Source organism: Nicotiana sylvestris, chromosome 2 (genome assembly GCF_000393655.2).
Source record: "Nicotiana sylvestris chromosome 2, ASM39365v2, whole genome shotgun sequence".
In the NCBI taxonomy this organism is placed as follows: domain Eukaryota; kingdom Viridiplantae; phylum Streptophyta; class Magnoliopsida; order Solanales; family Solanaceae; genus Nicotiana; species Nicotiana sylvestris.
In genome coordinates, this window is record NC_091058.1 from 102,439,247 (window position 1) to 102,456,063 (window position 16,817).

At 39.7% G+C, this 16,817-nt stretch overlaps 1 protein-coding gene across 1 annotated transcript; it reads left to right on the forward strand.

Moving 5' to 3' along the window:
• LOC104238330 (growth-regulating factor 1-like) lies at positions 1–4,334 on the forward strand. The gene is made up of 4 exons (XM_009792654.2): positions 1–735; positions 1,365–1,589; positions 2,587–2,941; positions 3,232–4,334. The coding sequence occupies exons 1-4, from the start codon at positions 294–296 to the stop codon at positions 4,040–4,042; spliced, it is 1,833 nt and encodes a 610-aa protein (XP_009790956.1). The 5' UTR covers positions 1–293; the 3' UTR covers positions 4,043–4,334.
• The last annotated feature ends 12,483 nt before the right edge of the window (positions 4,335–16,817 follow it).

Sequence of the window (16,817 nt, forward strand, 5' to 3'; positions counted from 1 at the left end):
TATAGGTTTGCGCTTAATGTAACTCAGCTTCTTTTTGGGAAACAAAACTAGATATATATGGGCTAACATGTCTCCAGTGTCCGAGATGTAGATGATGCTCTTTGCCCTTTATTCTACTTTTGTCCTCTCTCTCTCTCCCATAAGCAAGTCCAAATAGTTTCAACTAATTTTTCTTTTTTCTGCTTATAATTTTTTCCCTTAAGCTGCGCCTCCTTTTTCTCTGTCTTTGTCTGAGTTTTCTTGGTATGAACTCATGCTCTGTGAAACTTTCATAGGGTGGTGGTTTTTAAAGTATGGATTTTGGTGGGGTGATGACAATGGAAACCAAACAAGAATCTGCTAATAACATTTCAAAAACAGTCAACTCTCCAGCTGAGACTAACAACTCCTCAAAGATCACTAATGGATCTGGGCAGCAACTGAAACAAGAGAGATCTGGGCCTTGTGATGACACTAATTGTAGGTCATCTAAAGTCCAAAGAGCAGCAGCAGATGACTTCTCTGCCCTTTGTAAGCAGATGCCCCAACAGCAAGGTCCTACTACTCCCACTTTGTTCATGAGATCTGGTTCCCCAAATAATGGACGTGGTCACTCCACTATGCTCAGTTTTTCATCTCCTAAATCTGAAGAATTAATCCCTTTTCTTTCTACTAATAATGCTTCTGCGCAGGACTCATCTAAGAGTCTTGCTTTCCCATTGTTTGACTCTGGATCCCACTATAGCAGAGCTTCAGGTATCAGAAATGTTATGTACTAAATAATTTTTTAAAGTTCTTTGGTTGCTTGATTGTGTTTAGATAATGACTGCACATAAGGGGATTTTGGAGATTTGGATGCTAATGACGTGGATTTGCAAAAGATCTGCTTTTAATCACGTTTAGCTGTTTTATTTCCTGTACAGAAGATGGGTCTTTTCAAAGAAATACTGTAGATGTTAGAAAAGAGGTATTCTATACATTCTGATGGTCTTGTCAATAGAAGAAAAACACAAAAAGGAAAAAAAGTAGTTGGAACTTGTGAAGAATCTTTGTCAATGATATCCTATACTGGGTGGAAAATCTGGTAATTTCATGCACATATTGGGTAAATCTGAAACATGATTTAAGGAATGTAAAAAGTAAAGGGTGCAATAAAGTAGGTGCACGAAGGAAAAAAAGGGAAAGAGAAAAAGAAAGAAAAGATCAGACTTTTTGATATTTGAGTCTCAGATATTTATGAAGTTCAGTCAACCTTATGTGCCTTTTGTTAATTGATCTTTCTGTTTCCTTATCTTTTGATCTGTTATTCACTATACTGTGCAAGTTCTCCTATTGATTTTGTTCAACAAGTCTACTTTCTTAGCTTGTGCTTTTTCTTGGTTCAGCTTATGCCTCTGGAGGTTCAAACGAAAGCACGCGTGGCGCTTTTGTTGCGAGGTTCAGAGGTCCATTTACTCCATCTCAGTGGATGGAATTGGAACATCAGGCTTTGATCTATAAGCACCTTGTGGCAAATGTACCAGTCCCTCACCAGTTGCTCATTCCTCTTAAGAAGTCTCTCAACCCTTATGCATTTTCTGGCTTGTCCTCTGGATCTTATGCCTCCAATTGTAAGAATTTCACTTTTGCTTACCATGTATTTTCACTCTGATCCACATATAAGAGTCCTAATAGATTATTGGTTTTGAGTATAAAACTGTGCATAACTGATACATGCATAATTACGTGAGAATCTATGTGTTATTTTATAAGATTATGTGCATAAGATAAAACTAAGTGTTGCCTTTGGTATCACGATCTCTGCATTGCAATCACTACATATATTCATTGCATAGATATCCATGTATCATTATTCACTGAATCACAGTACATATATTACTATCTCTGCATGGCAAGTCTGCTCCAAATGACTCTTCGGAGCCTAAAACCTTGTTGCTTGTTTGGCTCAGGATTTTGTTGTGGAGTTGCCAATATCTCTCAAACAATTGGAACCTTTAAACTTTTATTGGATTCTCTAAGGATTTTCACTCAGTACTAATCCAGTTCTATTAATTAATCCTCCGTAACTACTTAAGTATCTCTGTACCTGAATTTGGGATTCTCTTGCTATATTATGTGGCATCTTTTTGCACATTGGTTTCACTTATAATATACCCTTTTTGATCTATGATACACACTGTGTTTAAGAGCATGAAGAACATTCTAAAATGAGTTGTTTTCTATCAATACTTATTTGTTTGCTTGTCTCTTTTTCTTTTCAACTATAAATAATCAAACTTATGGCCTATGATAACTAATTTCTCAGCTTTTAATTACTTATAAATTTCTGAGTTTAGTTTCTCTACCATTTGTGCACATATTTGTTGAGGGTCCTCACACTCTAGGTGATTTACATACATGTTTTCTAGGAAATGTACATAAGATCTTTTAATTTTTGAAGGGTTAGAGGATACTGGTGCATTGTAAGGGTTGACACTTTGTCATAGTTTTTTTGACTTTCTTTCCCTAAAGTCGTTTATCAATTATTCAGTCTCGTACATTTTCTTTTCTGTTCTTTCTCTTGCTTTTCTTTTTGTTCATCTTTTCCCTACTTTGTGGTACCTGTAGGGGGATGGGGTACTTTCCATCTTGGTTTCACTGGCAACACCGATCCAGAGCCTGGTAGGTGTCGTCGAACAGATGGAAAGAAATGGCGGTGCTCACGAGAAGCTGTCCCTGATCAGAAGTACTGTGAAAGGCACATAAACAGAGGTCGCCATCGTTCAAGAAAGCCTGTGGAAGGTCAGAATGGCCATGCTGTCGCTGGATCCACCAATTCAAAGGTGGCATCAGTCGCACCCTCCTCATCAGCGATGGTGATATCCAGCAGCGGCACATCCAACAGCCTTGGTGCTGTTCAGCACCAGTTTAATAGCTTGCAGCCCACTGCTGCCAATCCTTCCACTGAGCAGCTTGTCAACAGGTACTAAATGCTTAAGTAATGACAGCTAGTTGATATGCACATTATAATGCTTTCATCTCCTTCTCAACCTTGAAATAGATATCTTTATTTTCTCTTAGGTGTTAAACCGAAATTTGAAATTTCTTCTCTAGGTTTTAATAATGAAAAAGGGTTGTTAACTTGTCATCAAGACCTGCAGGGATAGAAGGAAAAAGGAACTGGAAATGCATTACATGTTTATTATTCTTTGGTCCTAATTAGTAAGTATGTAAATGACAGAATCCTGTCTAAAAAAAGTATGTATATGACAGAATGCAAGATCATAAAGGTGTCTCTATGATATCTCCAACAATTGGTTTGAAGCCCAAGGACTCAGCTATTTCGATTCAAAAGCAACATAATGGATTTGAACTGTCGTCGCTGTCAGAATTTGGACTTGTCTCGTCAGATTCCCTTCTCAATCCTTCACAAAGAAGTTCCTTTGTAAATCCTAAGAATTCTAATGCTTTCATAGATTTCAATGACCAAGAACAAAGTGAACAACATCCAGTTCACCATTTCATTGATGGCTGGACTAAGGAACAGTCTTCACGTGCCTCTGCATCTTGGCCCGAAGAACTAAAATCAGACTGGACTCAACTGTCTATGTCCATTCCCATGGCTGCCTCAGATTTCTCATCATCATCGAATTCTCCTTGTCAAGAGAAGCTCGCTCTTTCACCCTTAAGGTTATCTCGTGATTTTGACCCGATTCAAATGGGCTTGGGAGTAACAAATAGCCATGGTAAACCTATGCAAAAGACAGTTAATTGGTTACCAGTATCCTGGGAAAATGCACTTGGTGGACCACTAGGCGAGGTCCTGAATAGTACTGCTGGTAATGCAGGAGATGGCAAGAACTCTTCAGCTCTGAACCTGGCAACAGAGATGTGGGATACCAGCCCTCCATTTGGATCATCTCCTAGGGGTGTCCTGCAGAAGTCAACCTTTGTTTCACTCTCAAACAGCAGCTCAGGAGGTAGTCCCCGAGCTGACAGCAAGAAGGTTCATGAGGGTGCTGGCATGTGCGATGAGGTGATCGGTTCAACACTGGCTGCTTCCTTGTGTATTCCCTCGATGTAAGTCCTGTCTGTTTTATAAAAGACACTAGCGGTGTACTTGACTGATCCAGAACAGTGGATCAAAGTGCACTTTGAGAAAGTTGATGATGATAATCTCCCTAGTTTGCTGTTTATCTTGTCTTGCTCGGCATGTTTGTCAAAGCAGATATTTTCGACAAGTATGTGTTGTAACTTTATTTAACAGACCTTTGATTTTCTCTTATCCTTCCGGAGAACTCAACGTATTTGTGATTGTTACCTTGTTTTTTCCTGTAAACGAATGTGGAACTCTCATTTACTTAAGCTTTTCTTTATTGGATGTCACATTTTAAATTGCAGTTTGCACTTTAGAGTTGAAATTCACAGGCTGCTTTTGGGGCGTCTTGATTAGTTTATACTGCATAATGAAAGTACAAGAGGGGGTTAAGTGTTTATTTTTAAAATTAATTGTTATAAGTTGATTAGTTTTTCAATTAGTCGACTAGATGTAATAGCGAGATATCAAGAGGTGCAAAATTAAAATGCAGAAGTAAAGTGTAGGAATTAAAGACACCGAAGTTTTTATACTGGTTTGAATTCAATGTGAATCCTAGTCCAATCCTCTTGGGTTGCAAGGGAGTTCTGTTTCAATGATTGAGTTTCTTGAGTACAAAGTAATGGTGTAGTTTACACCAACAACTCAGTTTTTATGTCATTCATCTTTTCTTGATACAATGTCTCCCCGGTATTTTTTTCTCTTTCTTCTCTAACTTGTTACACAGCAGATTTAGTAGAGCTACAATGTTTGTTTGCAGTAAAACAAAGAGAGGGTAACTAGTTTGATCAAAGTATGTATCTCTAAGTCTTAAGGTTGTGTATAAATACTTTGTAGGAGACCGTTACTGAAGAAATTTGCCAACCCAAGAGATTTGATCCTTGGAAAGAAATTGATTCTTTCCAAGAATAAGCTTAATTCCCGTTACTCTTCCTTGGTGTGTGGACTTTGACAGCTTTCCATCTTTAAGTCTTGATAGCTCCGGATTTGCTCCTTAAATCTGGGTCCTTCCATCTTCAATGCTTTTTTTCCTTTTTAGCTCTTCAAGCTATCTCTGATTGATTTTCTTGCCGGATTCTCAGTGCTTCTTTTCCTTTTGTGTTTTACTCCCCCTCAATGAGTGCAATTGACTCCCCCTCAATAGGTGCCATTGGGACTACTTCCTTTAGTCGACTTCTCCTGTAGTATTTATAGTCGACTCCCCGTGCAATGAATGTGCCTGCATGAATATATGGATAGCAGTCTTCTCCCCCTTTTTGACATCAACAAAGAGGATAAAAACAACAATACACTAAAGCATAATTGTAGCAGGAAATGCATTATATGCATGCAGAGTTATAGCAAAACAAGAAAAGAAAAAAAATATCCAACGAGTGGTTATCCAGTCCAAAACAGCACATAAAAAAAAACTGTTTGAAACTTCCATACTAACGATGCAGGAAATAAGTAAGAGTGTTGCAAAATCGCCTCCTTCAATTAATCAAAGCTAGCATTGGCTGAGACAGTCACTTCATCAAGCCTGTCGTGTACTTCCTTGAATGTCTTGACTGCATTTTCCCTAACTCTAAAAATTGCAACCCTTATCTTTGAAACATCAGACCCTGTCTCTTTGGAGATTGCGTACATATCCCCAACAGTGGACTGAGTAGCAGCAAGAAGATCTTTAATGGTGGTCAGCTGGTTTCAATGGCAGTCAGTTTCTCAGCAAGGTCAGGATTACTAAGGCTGTGATGGGAAACATAGGCTTTGGTCTTGGGATCAGGCTGAACATGCTTGATCTCACCTTCCTATTTCTTAACCCCAGGAGCCCTTCACACACACACATCCCATATTAGCAAACGCCCTTGAATTGTAAGATTTTGAAACAGAGACGAAGGGATAGTTAGAGATAGAGATGTTATGAGCTTCCAGAATGTGAGTGATGGCCATGCCATAGGGCAGACTGGTGGGATCATCAGCACTTTCAATCATAAAATTTATGACCTAGGAGGACAGTTTGACCTTGAGTTTGGTCACAAGGCAATAGACAAGAAAAGTATCTCTTTGAGAGAAGGTGCAGAAAGAGCCAGTACGAGGGAGCAAAGTAGTTGCAATAATGTGGGCTAGAACACGAGTTTCAAAGCTAACATCACTTGAACCTAACTGGTTTGGGAGGGATTCAGATGAACACTCAGCAATACATCATTTTGCTTGATCAAAAGTGATTTTAAAACCATCAATCCAAGAATTTTTGAAAAGCATGGGAAAACCAGAACACTTACGCTGGAAGATTGAATCAAACACAGTACAATCAAGAACGATGCACTTTCCTAATACTAAGGATTCCAACTTGTCAGACTTACTAGAGCAAAAATTGTCATAAAACATTCTCACTAGGGGTTCATAGATTTTAGATTGTATTGTTCTTGCCCACCTAAAAGCAAAATCGTCCAAGGTTTTACTAGGCATATAGCAGAAGCTGCAGCTCTGGATTCTTGCTGTTTGGAAGATTTGTGCAACTATTTCTAAGAGGTTAGTGATTCTAATCTTGTGATTATAGCATTGTCTAGTTTACATGTATTTGATGCCTGAATTGTATGCTTGCTTCCGCTGCGCATGTTCTAATAATTGGTATCAGATGCCGTCTTACATCTAACTAGATAATGTAATACAACATGAAATAAAACGTGTTGTTTATTGATACATGTTTTGTATGATACATGTTAAGTTTAATAAATGTTTTATCTACACTGCTGCTAGAGTACATGACCTTTTTTATTCTTGATATATCTCCTCATGTGCTACAACAACCAAAAGAATCAAATAACATTAATCTGCCACATAAAAGAAAACGTATTTCTGAATTGAGTCAAACTATTTGTGGCACTTATGTCTAGGTCATATAAATCTAAATAAGATTTCGAGATTGGTCTCTGATACACCTTTGAGTTCATTGAAAGTGGAGTCACTACCAACATGTGAATCCTGTTTAGAAGGTAAAATGACCAAGAGACATTTTGCCTCAAAAGGAAATAAAGCCAGTGATAAGCTAGAATTAATTCACTCTGATTTGTGTGACCCTATGAATATACAAACAAGAGGTGGTTTTGAATATTTTGTGACTTTCACAGATGATTACTCAAAATATGGATATATTTATCTGTTGCGATGTAAGTCAGAATGCTTTGAGAAATTTAAAGAATTTAAGACGGAAACGGAGAAACGACATGATAAATATATCAAAACATTGCGATCTGATCGTGGTGGTGAATACCTTTCTGCGGAATTCATAAAATACTTATCAGATAGTGAAATTACATCTCAATTATCTGCCCCAGGAACACCACAACAAAATGGTGTGGTAGAAAAAAGAAATAGGACCCTTATGGAAATGGTTAAATCAATGTTAAGTTATTCCGATTTGCTTTCTTCCTTTTGGGGATATGCTTTAGAAACAACAAATTACATTTTAAATTTGGTTCCTTCAAAGTCAGTACCTTCAACTCCAGTAGAATTTTTGAACTGGGCGCAAGCCAAGTTTACGGCATATTCGGGTTTGGGGTTGTCCAGCTGAAAGGGAAAATGGATAAATTAGAATCAAGGACAGAAGTGTGCATTTTTATTGGATATCCAAAAGGAACTAAAGGCGGTTTGTTTTATTGTCCCAAAGAACAGAAGGTAATTGTTACGACAAATGCCAGATTTTTAGAAGAGGATTATTTAACGAATCATATTCTTAGAAATATACTAGTTTTACAGGAATTAAATAATGGAGTAACTAAAGACTCATCTCTAGAACGTATCCCTGAATCCAGTATTGACATACCACTGCATTATTGTAGTGGGAGAAATGTCAATATGCAGCAGATTGCACGAGAGCAATTGCCTAACATCTCACTACCCCAAAGTAGTGAGAGTAATGTTGAGCAACCTTAGATTGTTGAGCAACCTCAAATTGTTGAACAACCTGAAATTGTTCTGCAGCCTGCACTCCAGGAAGAAATTAATGATATCCCAGCACCGCAAGGTGTGGAGGATAACATTGAGGCTTTAGTTCCAGAAAATAATGTTGTGATTCAACAACAAAATCAGCCTCTGCCTGTAGTGACTAGTCGTAGTGGGAGAATTATTAGAAAACATCTCCGGTTTATGCTCTTGGGAGAATCTTATGATAGAATTCCTGAAGAGCCTAATACAGAACCTATTAATTACGACGAAACACTACAGGATATAGATGCTGATAAATGGGTTGATGCTATGAAATCTGAAATGGAGTCCATGTACTCCAATCAAGTCTGGGATCTTGTAGAACCACCTACTGGAGTCAAACCCATTGGTTGTAGATGGATCTATAAGAAAAAGAGAGGAGTGGATGGAAAAGTGTAAACTTTTAAAGCTAGGATTGTTTAAAAGGGTTTACTAAAAAAGAAGGGATTATGAGGAAACCTTTTCGCCAGTAGCCATGCTTAAATCCATTAGGATTCTCTTATCCATTGCTGCTCATTACGATTATGAGATCTGGCAAACGGATGTCAAGACCGCTTTTCTAAATGGAAGTCTTGATGAGTGCATCTATATGGCACAACCAGTTGGTTTCATAAAAAGTGGCAATGAGCACATGTTGTATAAATTAAAGAAATCCATTTATGGATTGAAACAAGCTTCTAGGGCATGGAACACTTGTTTTGATGCATCGATTAAAACCTTAGGTTTTGATCAATGTGAACATGAGTCTTGTGTCTATAAGAAGTGGAATGGAGATAAAGTTACATTTTTGGTTTTGTACGTAGATGATATTTTGCTCATAGGAAATAATGTGAGCATGTTGAATTCAGTAAAGGAATGGTTGTCCTCACGTTTCGATATGAAAGACTTGGGACAGGCAGCACATATCCTTGGGATCAAGCTTATGCGAGATCGCAAGCAAAGGATATTAGGATTGTCCCAAGCACTTTATATTGATACTATTCTCACCAGGTTTAGCATACAAGATTCCAAGAAAGGGTTTCTCCCTTTTAGACATGGAATCTCTCTGTCGAAAGATCAGTCCCCAAAAATGACTAATAAGATAGAAAATATGAAGGCGGTCCCTTATGCTTCTGCTGTAGGGAGTCTTATGTATGCTATGATATGTACTAGACATGACATCTGCTTTGTTGTTGGCATGGTTAGTAGATTTCAGTCTAACCCTGGACGAGAACACTGGATTGCCGTTAAGCATCTAATCAAGTACTTGAAAAGGACTAGGGATTATATGTTGGTGTATTACTCAGGTGATCTTGCACCCATTGGCTATACTGATTTAGATTTCCAGTCAGATAGAGACTCTAGAAAATCTACCTCAGGATATGTTTTTACCTTAGGAGGTGGAGCCATAATTTGGAGGAGCATCAAGCAATCATATGTTGCTGATTCCACCATGAAAGCCGAATATGTGGCTGCATCTGAGGCAGCTAAAGAGGCTGTTTGGCTCAGGAACTGTCACGACCCAAAATCCACTAGTCGTGATGGCACCTATCCCAACCCGCTAGGTAAGCCAACTAATAACTATCCAATTTCATTAAAGTCAACCAAACAATTAAATAGAGAAGTTAACTGAATTTTATACATTTCCCAAGGACTGGTAGTACAAATCATGAGCTTTTAAGAATAGAGTTCATAAAGCCGATATGAAGAAAATACATCTTCTATTTGAAAAGTACATAAGCAGAGTTTTATAAAGCTAAGGCTACCATGATCAAGAGGTAGCTACATCAAGGACGCAGGTACACCTTCAAATCCAGCAACCATCGAACGTAGCAACATCGACATTTGGGATCTGCACGCAATGTGCAGGAAGTGCAGTATGAGTACAACCGACCCCATGTACTCAAAAAGTAACAAACCTAACCTCAAGTTGAAAGCAGTGACGAGCTAACATAGGATCAGGTCCAAAGCCAATATTTCGACAACAGTTCATAACAACATAAATTCAAGTATAAAAGAGATATCTCAAAAGTAAAACACTCAACTCGTTCACAGTTCCAGAAAATGGTCATGCTTTTCAAATATCTCAGTAAAGAAAATCCCAGATCTCTTACCGAAAATGCCAAAAGTACGAGTAAGTTTTAAAATTGTAATTTTTCAAATATCCTTTCCACAATAAATAAAATGTTTCATTTTCTTTCCAGATAACAAGTATAAAGTGTCTCTCCATACCCACATATCAATGTATATAATAAGTCATGAATGACGTGATACTATATAGCATGAGGAAGAATGCATCTCTATGCCTATATGTCATGTATGTATGTGAATGCCATGTATCTCGAAGATGAAACATGTACTCACACTCTCAGAGTACTCAATCTCATTACCTTGCATCCTCTCTTACTAAGCTCAATACTCAACACACTAAATCACTCAGCGCTGTATAATAACTGTTGCGGAGTGCAACGCTGTAACGACTTGATCAATCGTTTTGAGCTTTTGCACTTCGCTCGCCAGTTCTCGGGCATGACTTGCCCCGTGTGTTATATTATGACTTATGTAAATCGTTAGTGTTGGGTTTCAGGTTAATCAGAATGAATTTGGAAGAACAGTCTCAGTTGAAAGCTTAAGATTTGAAAGGTTTGATCAAGATTTGACTTGTGTGTATTTGATCTCGGATTGGAATTTTTATGGCTTGGTTAGCTCCGTTAGGTGATTTGGAACTTAGGAGCGTGATCGGAATGCATTTTGGAAGTCTGTGGAAGGTTTAGGCTTGAATTGACGAAATTGAGATTTCGGCGTTTTCCGGTTGATAGGTGAGATTTTGATATTGGGGTCGGAATGGAATTCCGGAAATGGGAGTAGGTCCGCTGTGTCATTTTTAATGTGTGTGCAAAATTCAAGTTATTCGGACGAGGTTTGATAGACTTTTTGATCGAAAGCATAATTTAAGAGTTCTTGGAGTTCTTAGGCTTGAATCCTATGTTAAATTGGTGATTTGATGTTGTTGTGAGCATTCCGAAGTTTTGAACAAGTTTGAACGATGTCATGGGATGTGTTCGTACAATTGGTTTGAAATTCCGGGTAGGTTCCGGGATGTTTTAGGCCGAAAATCATAGGTGTAGCAGGTCTAGAAGGGTTGCAGGCCTCGAAACCCACCAGCGCGGTCCGCTCAAAATGAAGTGCGGCCGCGGTAAGTGCTGTGCGGTCCGCACAAAATGCAGTGCGGCCGCGGTGGGGAACATTTCACTGGTCCTATTTCGGAAGCTCATATCTTTTGATCCACAAGGAATTTTGAGATGATTCAAAAATTAAAGTTGTAGCCCTTTATGTCTAGTTTCTAGAAAGGTAAAGATACCATAATTTGGATATCTGTAGCGAAGGTTATGACCAAAATACTTAAGCCTGTCACTGCAGATGAAAACCTGTGTGGCCGTAGTCATTTTTGTGCGGACCGCGGTCGTTTTTGTGCGGTCCGCAGAGGTGGAAATCTGTGGGGTACTCTATAAATACAAGGTTTTGGGTTTTATTTAATATTTTGACCTAGCGAGCTCGGATTTTTGCGATTTTTCAAAGGTTTTTCAAGAAATTCATCGGGGTAAGTGATTCTAACTCAGATTTGGCTAGAATACATGAATCTATCATTAAATTCATCTTATTCGTGATTTGGGATGGAATTTGGGAAGAAAAGTTGTGGAATCTTCCAAAAATATAAAATGATGGTTTGAAGGACCAAATGGTACTGGAATTGGATAATTTTGGTATGGTTGGACTCGTAAGGGTATGAGGATTCTGAAAATGTAAATTTTACCTGATTCCGAGACGTGGGCCCGGGGCTCGGGTTTTGGTAATTTCGAGAATCGTGCCCTTTGTTGATTGTTTTCGCTTGGGCTTTGTTCCCTTAGCATATTGTGACGTATTCGTTCTGATTTTGGATAGATTCGACGCGCGTGGAGGCTGATTTGAGGGGCAAAGACGTCGCGAGCTAGAGATTTAGCCGGTTCAAGGTGAGTAATGATTGTAAATGATGCTCTGAGGGTTTGAAACCCCAGATTTGCACATTGTAGTGCTATATTGAGGTGAGACACACGCTTGATGATGAGCATGGGATCGTGCACTATTGGGGATTATGACTTGGTCCGTTCCGATTGATGATTTTACTGCATATTTGACTGAAACTTATCTGCTATCATCAGAATTTGGGCTGATTGTCATATTTGGGCTTTGTGCCAACTATTTGAACCCTTCGGGGATTTTTATTACTATTTTCTCACTGTTTTGACTTATTACTTGAACTCAATCATGTTATTTTCCACTGTTTTACTACTCAGCCATTTTTACTCAGTTTTGAGACATAAATGATATTTTTAAATGATGTTTTGGGCTGAGAAATACTGTTTTACTATTGCCCCGAGGGGCTTGTGATGATTTTTGGACTGAGTAAGGCCGAGGGCCTAGTTGTGAGGATATATTGATACTGATATGAGGCCGAGGGCCTAAGATACATAAATATTCCACGAGGTGGCTTGATTGATATGAGGTCGAGGGCCTAGATTTGATGCCACGAGATGGCTTAATATTGCGCTTACGCCGTAAAGGGCCCCTCCCGGAGTCTGTACACCCCCAGTGAGCGTGGGTACCTATTGTGACGTGAGATTGAGCCCGAAGAGCTGGTATTGTTCTGAGATTTAAGCCCGAGGGGCTGGTACTGTTCTGAGATGTTGCCCGAGGGGCGGATTTGTTGATATTGTGCCCGAGGGACAACTTTTTATTTGTTTATTTACCTGTCAATTACTTGTTTTACTTGTTGAGAAAGGGACTTTCACTTGAATTTTCACTGTTTTAAGTGATTTTACTGCTTCAGTATGGAATGCCTTGTGTTTTTACGTGATTTCTTACTTTCAGTCATTATTTATATTTGTTACTCCCTGAGTTGGAGTACTCACGTAACTCCCTGCACCTTGTGTGCAGATTCAGGTATTTATACATCCGGTGGCGGGTTTTGGTTGATCTGAGGTAGAGTCATCGGAGTTTAGCAAGGTAGCTGCCGATGTTCGTAGCACTGCTTTTCTCTCTCTTCATTTCATTAGTCTGTATTTGTACACTTCAGACTTTCAGTTGTATTTATACCCTAGTAGATGCTCGTGACTTGTGACACCCCGGTTAGGGCTGTGTCGGGTTATATTTCTGCTACTTATTATCATTAAATCATGTTTAGACTGCTTTTATATTGTTTAACTATTTTAAAAAGTGAATTTGGTTTAATTGGCTGGCCTTGTCTTCTCGAGAGGCGCCATCACGATCGGGTTCGGGGTTCGGGTCATGACAAGTTGGTATCAGAGCCTAGGTTACATAGGTCTCACGAGTCATGAGCAGGTTTAGTAGAGTCTCGCGGATCGGTACGGAGATGTTTGTATTTATCCTCGAGAGGCTGCAAAACCTTTAGGAAAACTTCACATTCTTGAATTCTAATCGTGCGTCCTTGATTCAGCTTGAAAAGTAACTCTTGAATTCCTTCCACGCGTTCGTATACGCGCATGAGCGCTCAGTATCAGATGTGCCTCAATGGCTTGTGATCCCCTGATCGAGGGGCGAGATGTGATCTCTGTGCGTTGATGTTGGGTCAGTCTGGAGGACTTGAGGCCGGGTTTTGCCAGTAGCTTGAGCATTGAGGTGCTGATTGTGTGAGCACGTGCTTTTTGAATTTATATGTTCGATAGTGTCCCTATTAGTGGAAGTGATGGCTAGATGACTATGTTATGAGTATGATGTGACTGCGAGATGTGTTCATATGATTTGAATGAGATGAGAAGGGTCTACTTGGGGGTAGTAAGAACTATCTGGTGCTTGATTTTCATCGTGATTTAATGTATGGCCCAAGTTGTGGGCGTGTTGAAGGATCTTTTCATGTTGCCTAGTTGGGAAGTGAAGTAGAATTCACGTTGTGATATGAGTTCAGACTCAGGAAGATTAAGTGACTGCGGTAAAGAGATGTTAGTTTGAGGCAAAGCAGGTGGGTTATCTCCTGCGGAGTGTTCTGAAGTTTGTGTGATCCTTATGTTATTTGTTGGAAGATCTCTCCTACCAGTGTAATATGTGTGTTGCAATTTGAATTTGGGTCGCTTAAGAAAGTGGACTTGCCTATTACAAGGGTGAATGCGAGAGTTGCAGAGGATTTGAAGTACTAGATGGTTTGTGTTGCACGAGCTCATGAAGGATTGAGTTTAATCTCACTATGGTATTATGGCGGTAATAGAGTATACATTATGAGTTATTCTGTGTTTTGATCTGTGGCTTTGAGCCAAGTGGGGGAGTCTGCTATTGATTAGTTGATTACACGGTTATGTACTATGTTGGTTCCAGTTTGAGGCATACTGGTGAATCAGTTATGGCTTACGGGGGTTAAGACCGAGGATGGCTCGAGTAAAGGAAATTTCAATAAAGGTTATGTTATGCTTTATGGGTGTATGAGAATCATGGAATAACTTGAGTTGTTATTGGTAAAGGAGGTACGGTGCATAGAACAGGAAGTTGCTTGGTTGCATTAAGGTGAGGTTACATTCTGCGATGCCGGAGTTCTAATGGAGCACAGGTTGTCCGGTTCATTTGATCGGTCTAATTGTGGTTTGAGTAGCGTGGATGACTCTCGAGAATGGTTCTAATGGGCTCAAGATTTTACATGTAATGATTGGAGAAATTCAAGTTGTATATTTGGCTAGAAACTGAGGTTTGTATTGGAGGGTGTCAAGACTCGTGGTATTTTTATATCATTATGAATTCTACACATCAGTATCAGGAAGGTAAAGGTAATGGCTTTAGATTCACAGGAAGTCTCTTCAGGGAAAGTATTTTGAATGTGGTGCTTTAGGGGATATTTGAGAGAGTAGTTAGTGGCTTATGATTTGTAGGACGGTGTGGCTTTATGCTTGGGTCTCGTATGGCGAGTCTGGTCAAGGATTTTGGTGTTATAGCAAAATGAAGTATCAAGTTGAAGGTAAATTAGAAGGAACTCGGATAGATGGGATAGCGTGGTAGTAGGCCAGATCGGTATGGTAAGGATATGATTAGTTCCTTGGGTGATTACGAGGTAACGAGTCTCTGCAGGTGTTTCGCGGCAATTCTTTTGGGTTTTAGTGACATGCGTAGCTCGGTTGAGTTAGAAGGATTCAGTCCAGATGAGTTAGTGTTGTGCAAAAGGAATTCAGGGAGTTCTAGATGGTTTTCACCACAGATAGAGAGGTATATTTTTCCTATTGGCGTGAGGAGCATGGGATGTATAGTGGTTGTCTTCTAGATGGGATCAATGGGAAGTTCTTGGCTAGTGAAATGCATAGTTGCTTGTGGTTCGGAAGGGATATGAAATTCTCATGGTTATCCTAGGATGGTTCGGGTTATGCGGTATGTTGTGAAGGATTGAGAATCGCGTGTGTAAGGTTGCGGTTCGGTTTTGAAAGGAAGGTCACAAACTCTTAGGCGGCGGGTAGTTTCAGATAATTAGAGGAACGAGCTTCAGATAATTAGAGAAAGGGTCTTCGGATGATTAAGAAAATGGTATTGATAATTTGTGGTGATTTGACGAGGGCATATGTTTCAGAAAGGGCAATGTGATTAAGTTGATGATACTTCGGTAGTATTGCAACATTTTTCTTGTTAGATCGACTGCTGATATTCGAGTTTGCTTGGTAGCACAGAGGAATTCCAATTTATCTCTCGTGGAATGATTGGGTATTTGAGGTGTGATATGCATTCGAACGGCGGGATTGGGACTAGATATATTGATTCATGGACCATATGGAGTTGGAGACGGGAAGTTCTCATATTCAGGCTATGTAGTGGTTGTGAGTCGTGTGTATCGGCATTGTTTAGTGACTATCGGGATTTGGAGACCCGAGCAGATCGTTTGTTGCTTGGTATGGTATATTTTGGATATGATATTGGGTTCAGATTGTTTGTCTTTGTGTGGTATCATTCTGGACTATTACGCTAAGGCGACGCTGTTGGCTATGCCGGAAAATGTCACAGATTGAGTGGCGAGGTTCGACGGATTATTCCTAGTGGAGTGGTTTTATATTTCAAAGACCCAGCAAACGGCTGGGAAGGATTGTCTTTCTTATTTGGGCTTTCGTGATGGATGTTAGTGTAGAGGCTTCTACCATTGATTCAGTTCCGGTGGTGAGGGACTTTTCGGATATGTTTCTTGTGGCCGGGCATGTCGTCGGGCAGGTTGTTGAATTCGGTATTGAATTGATGCTGGGAACCGTATCGTATGGCACCGGCAGAGTTAAAGGGGTGGAAGGAGCAGCTTCAGGATTTCCTTGATAAGGAGTTCGTTGGCAGGCCAATATGGATGTGTGTTCTAACTTGAGTCGGCTTGGTTGGCTCCGAATTGTATTGTTGAGAAAGGTGTTGATTCGTCGGTTATTGAGCTTATTAGTAATCCGGGGAGACCTATGAGTTACCTTTCTGTGTTGCAAAATGTTATGATTTGTTGGTTATGGGCACATATGGTGCGGTTCTATTGGGGTTTCATAGTGGAAGTCGAGCGGGAAGAGTGATTGAGTGTTGCTCAGTGAATGGCATATTGGTTATGTCCTTTCGGGTTAGTGTGGTGTATGTTATTTGCTTCATCGTGGGTATGATGATTTGCTTTGGCTCTAGACATCGAATTGTGCGTGGTTGTCGAGTTCGAGCAATGTGACTTAAGGTGGTTCATGTGGAGTAGTGTTGGATAGGATCGCACATCACAACAAAGTTATGTGGAGGTATGACCTTGCAGGTTAGATTCGTGTATTCTGTTCCTATGATGTGAGACAGG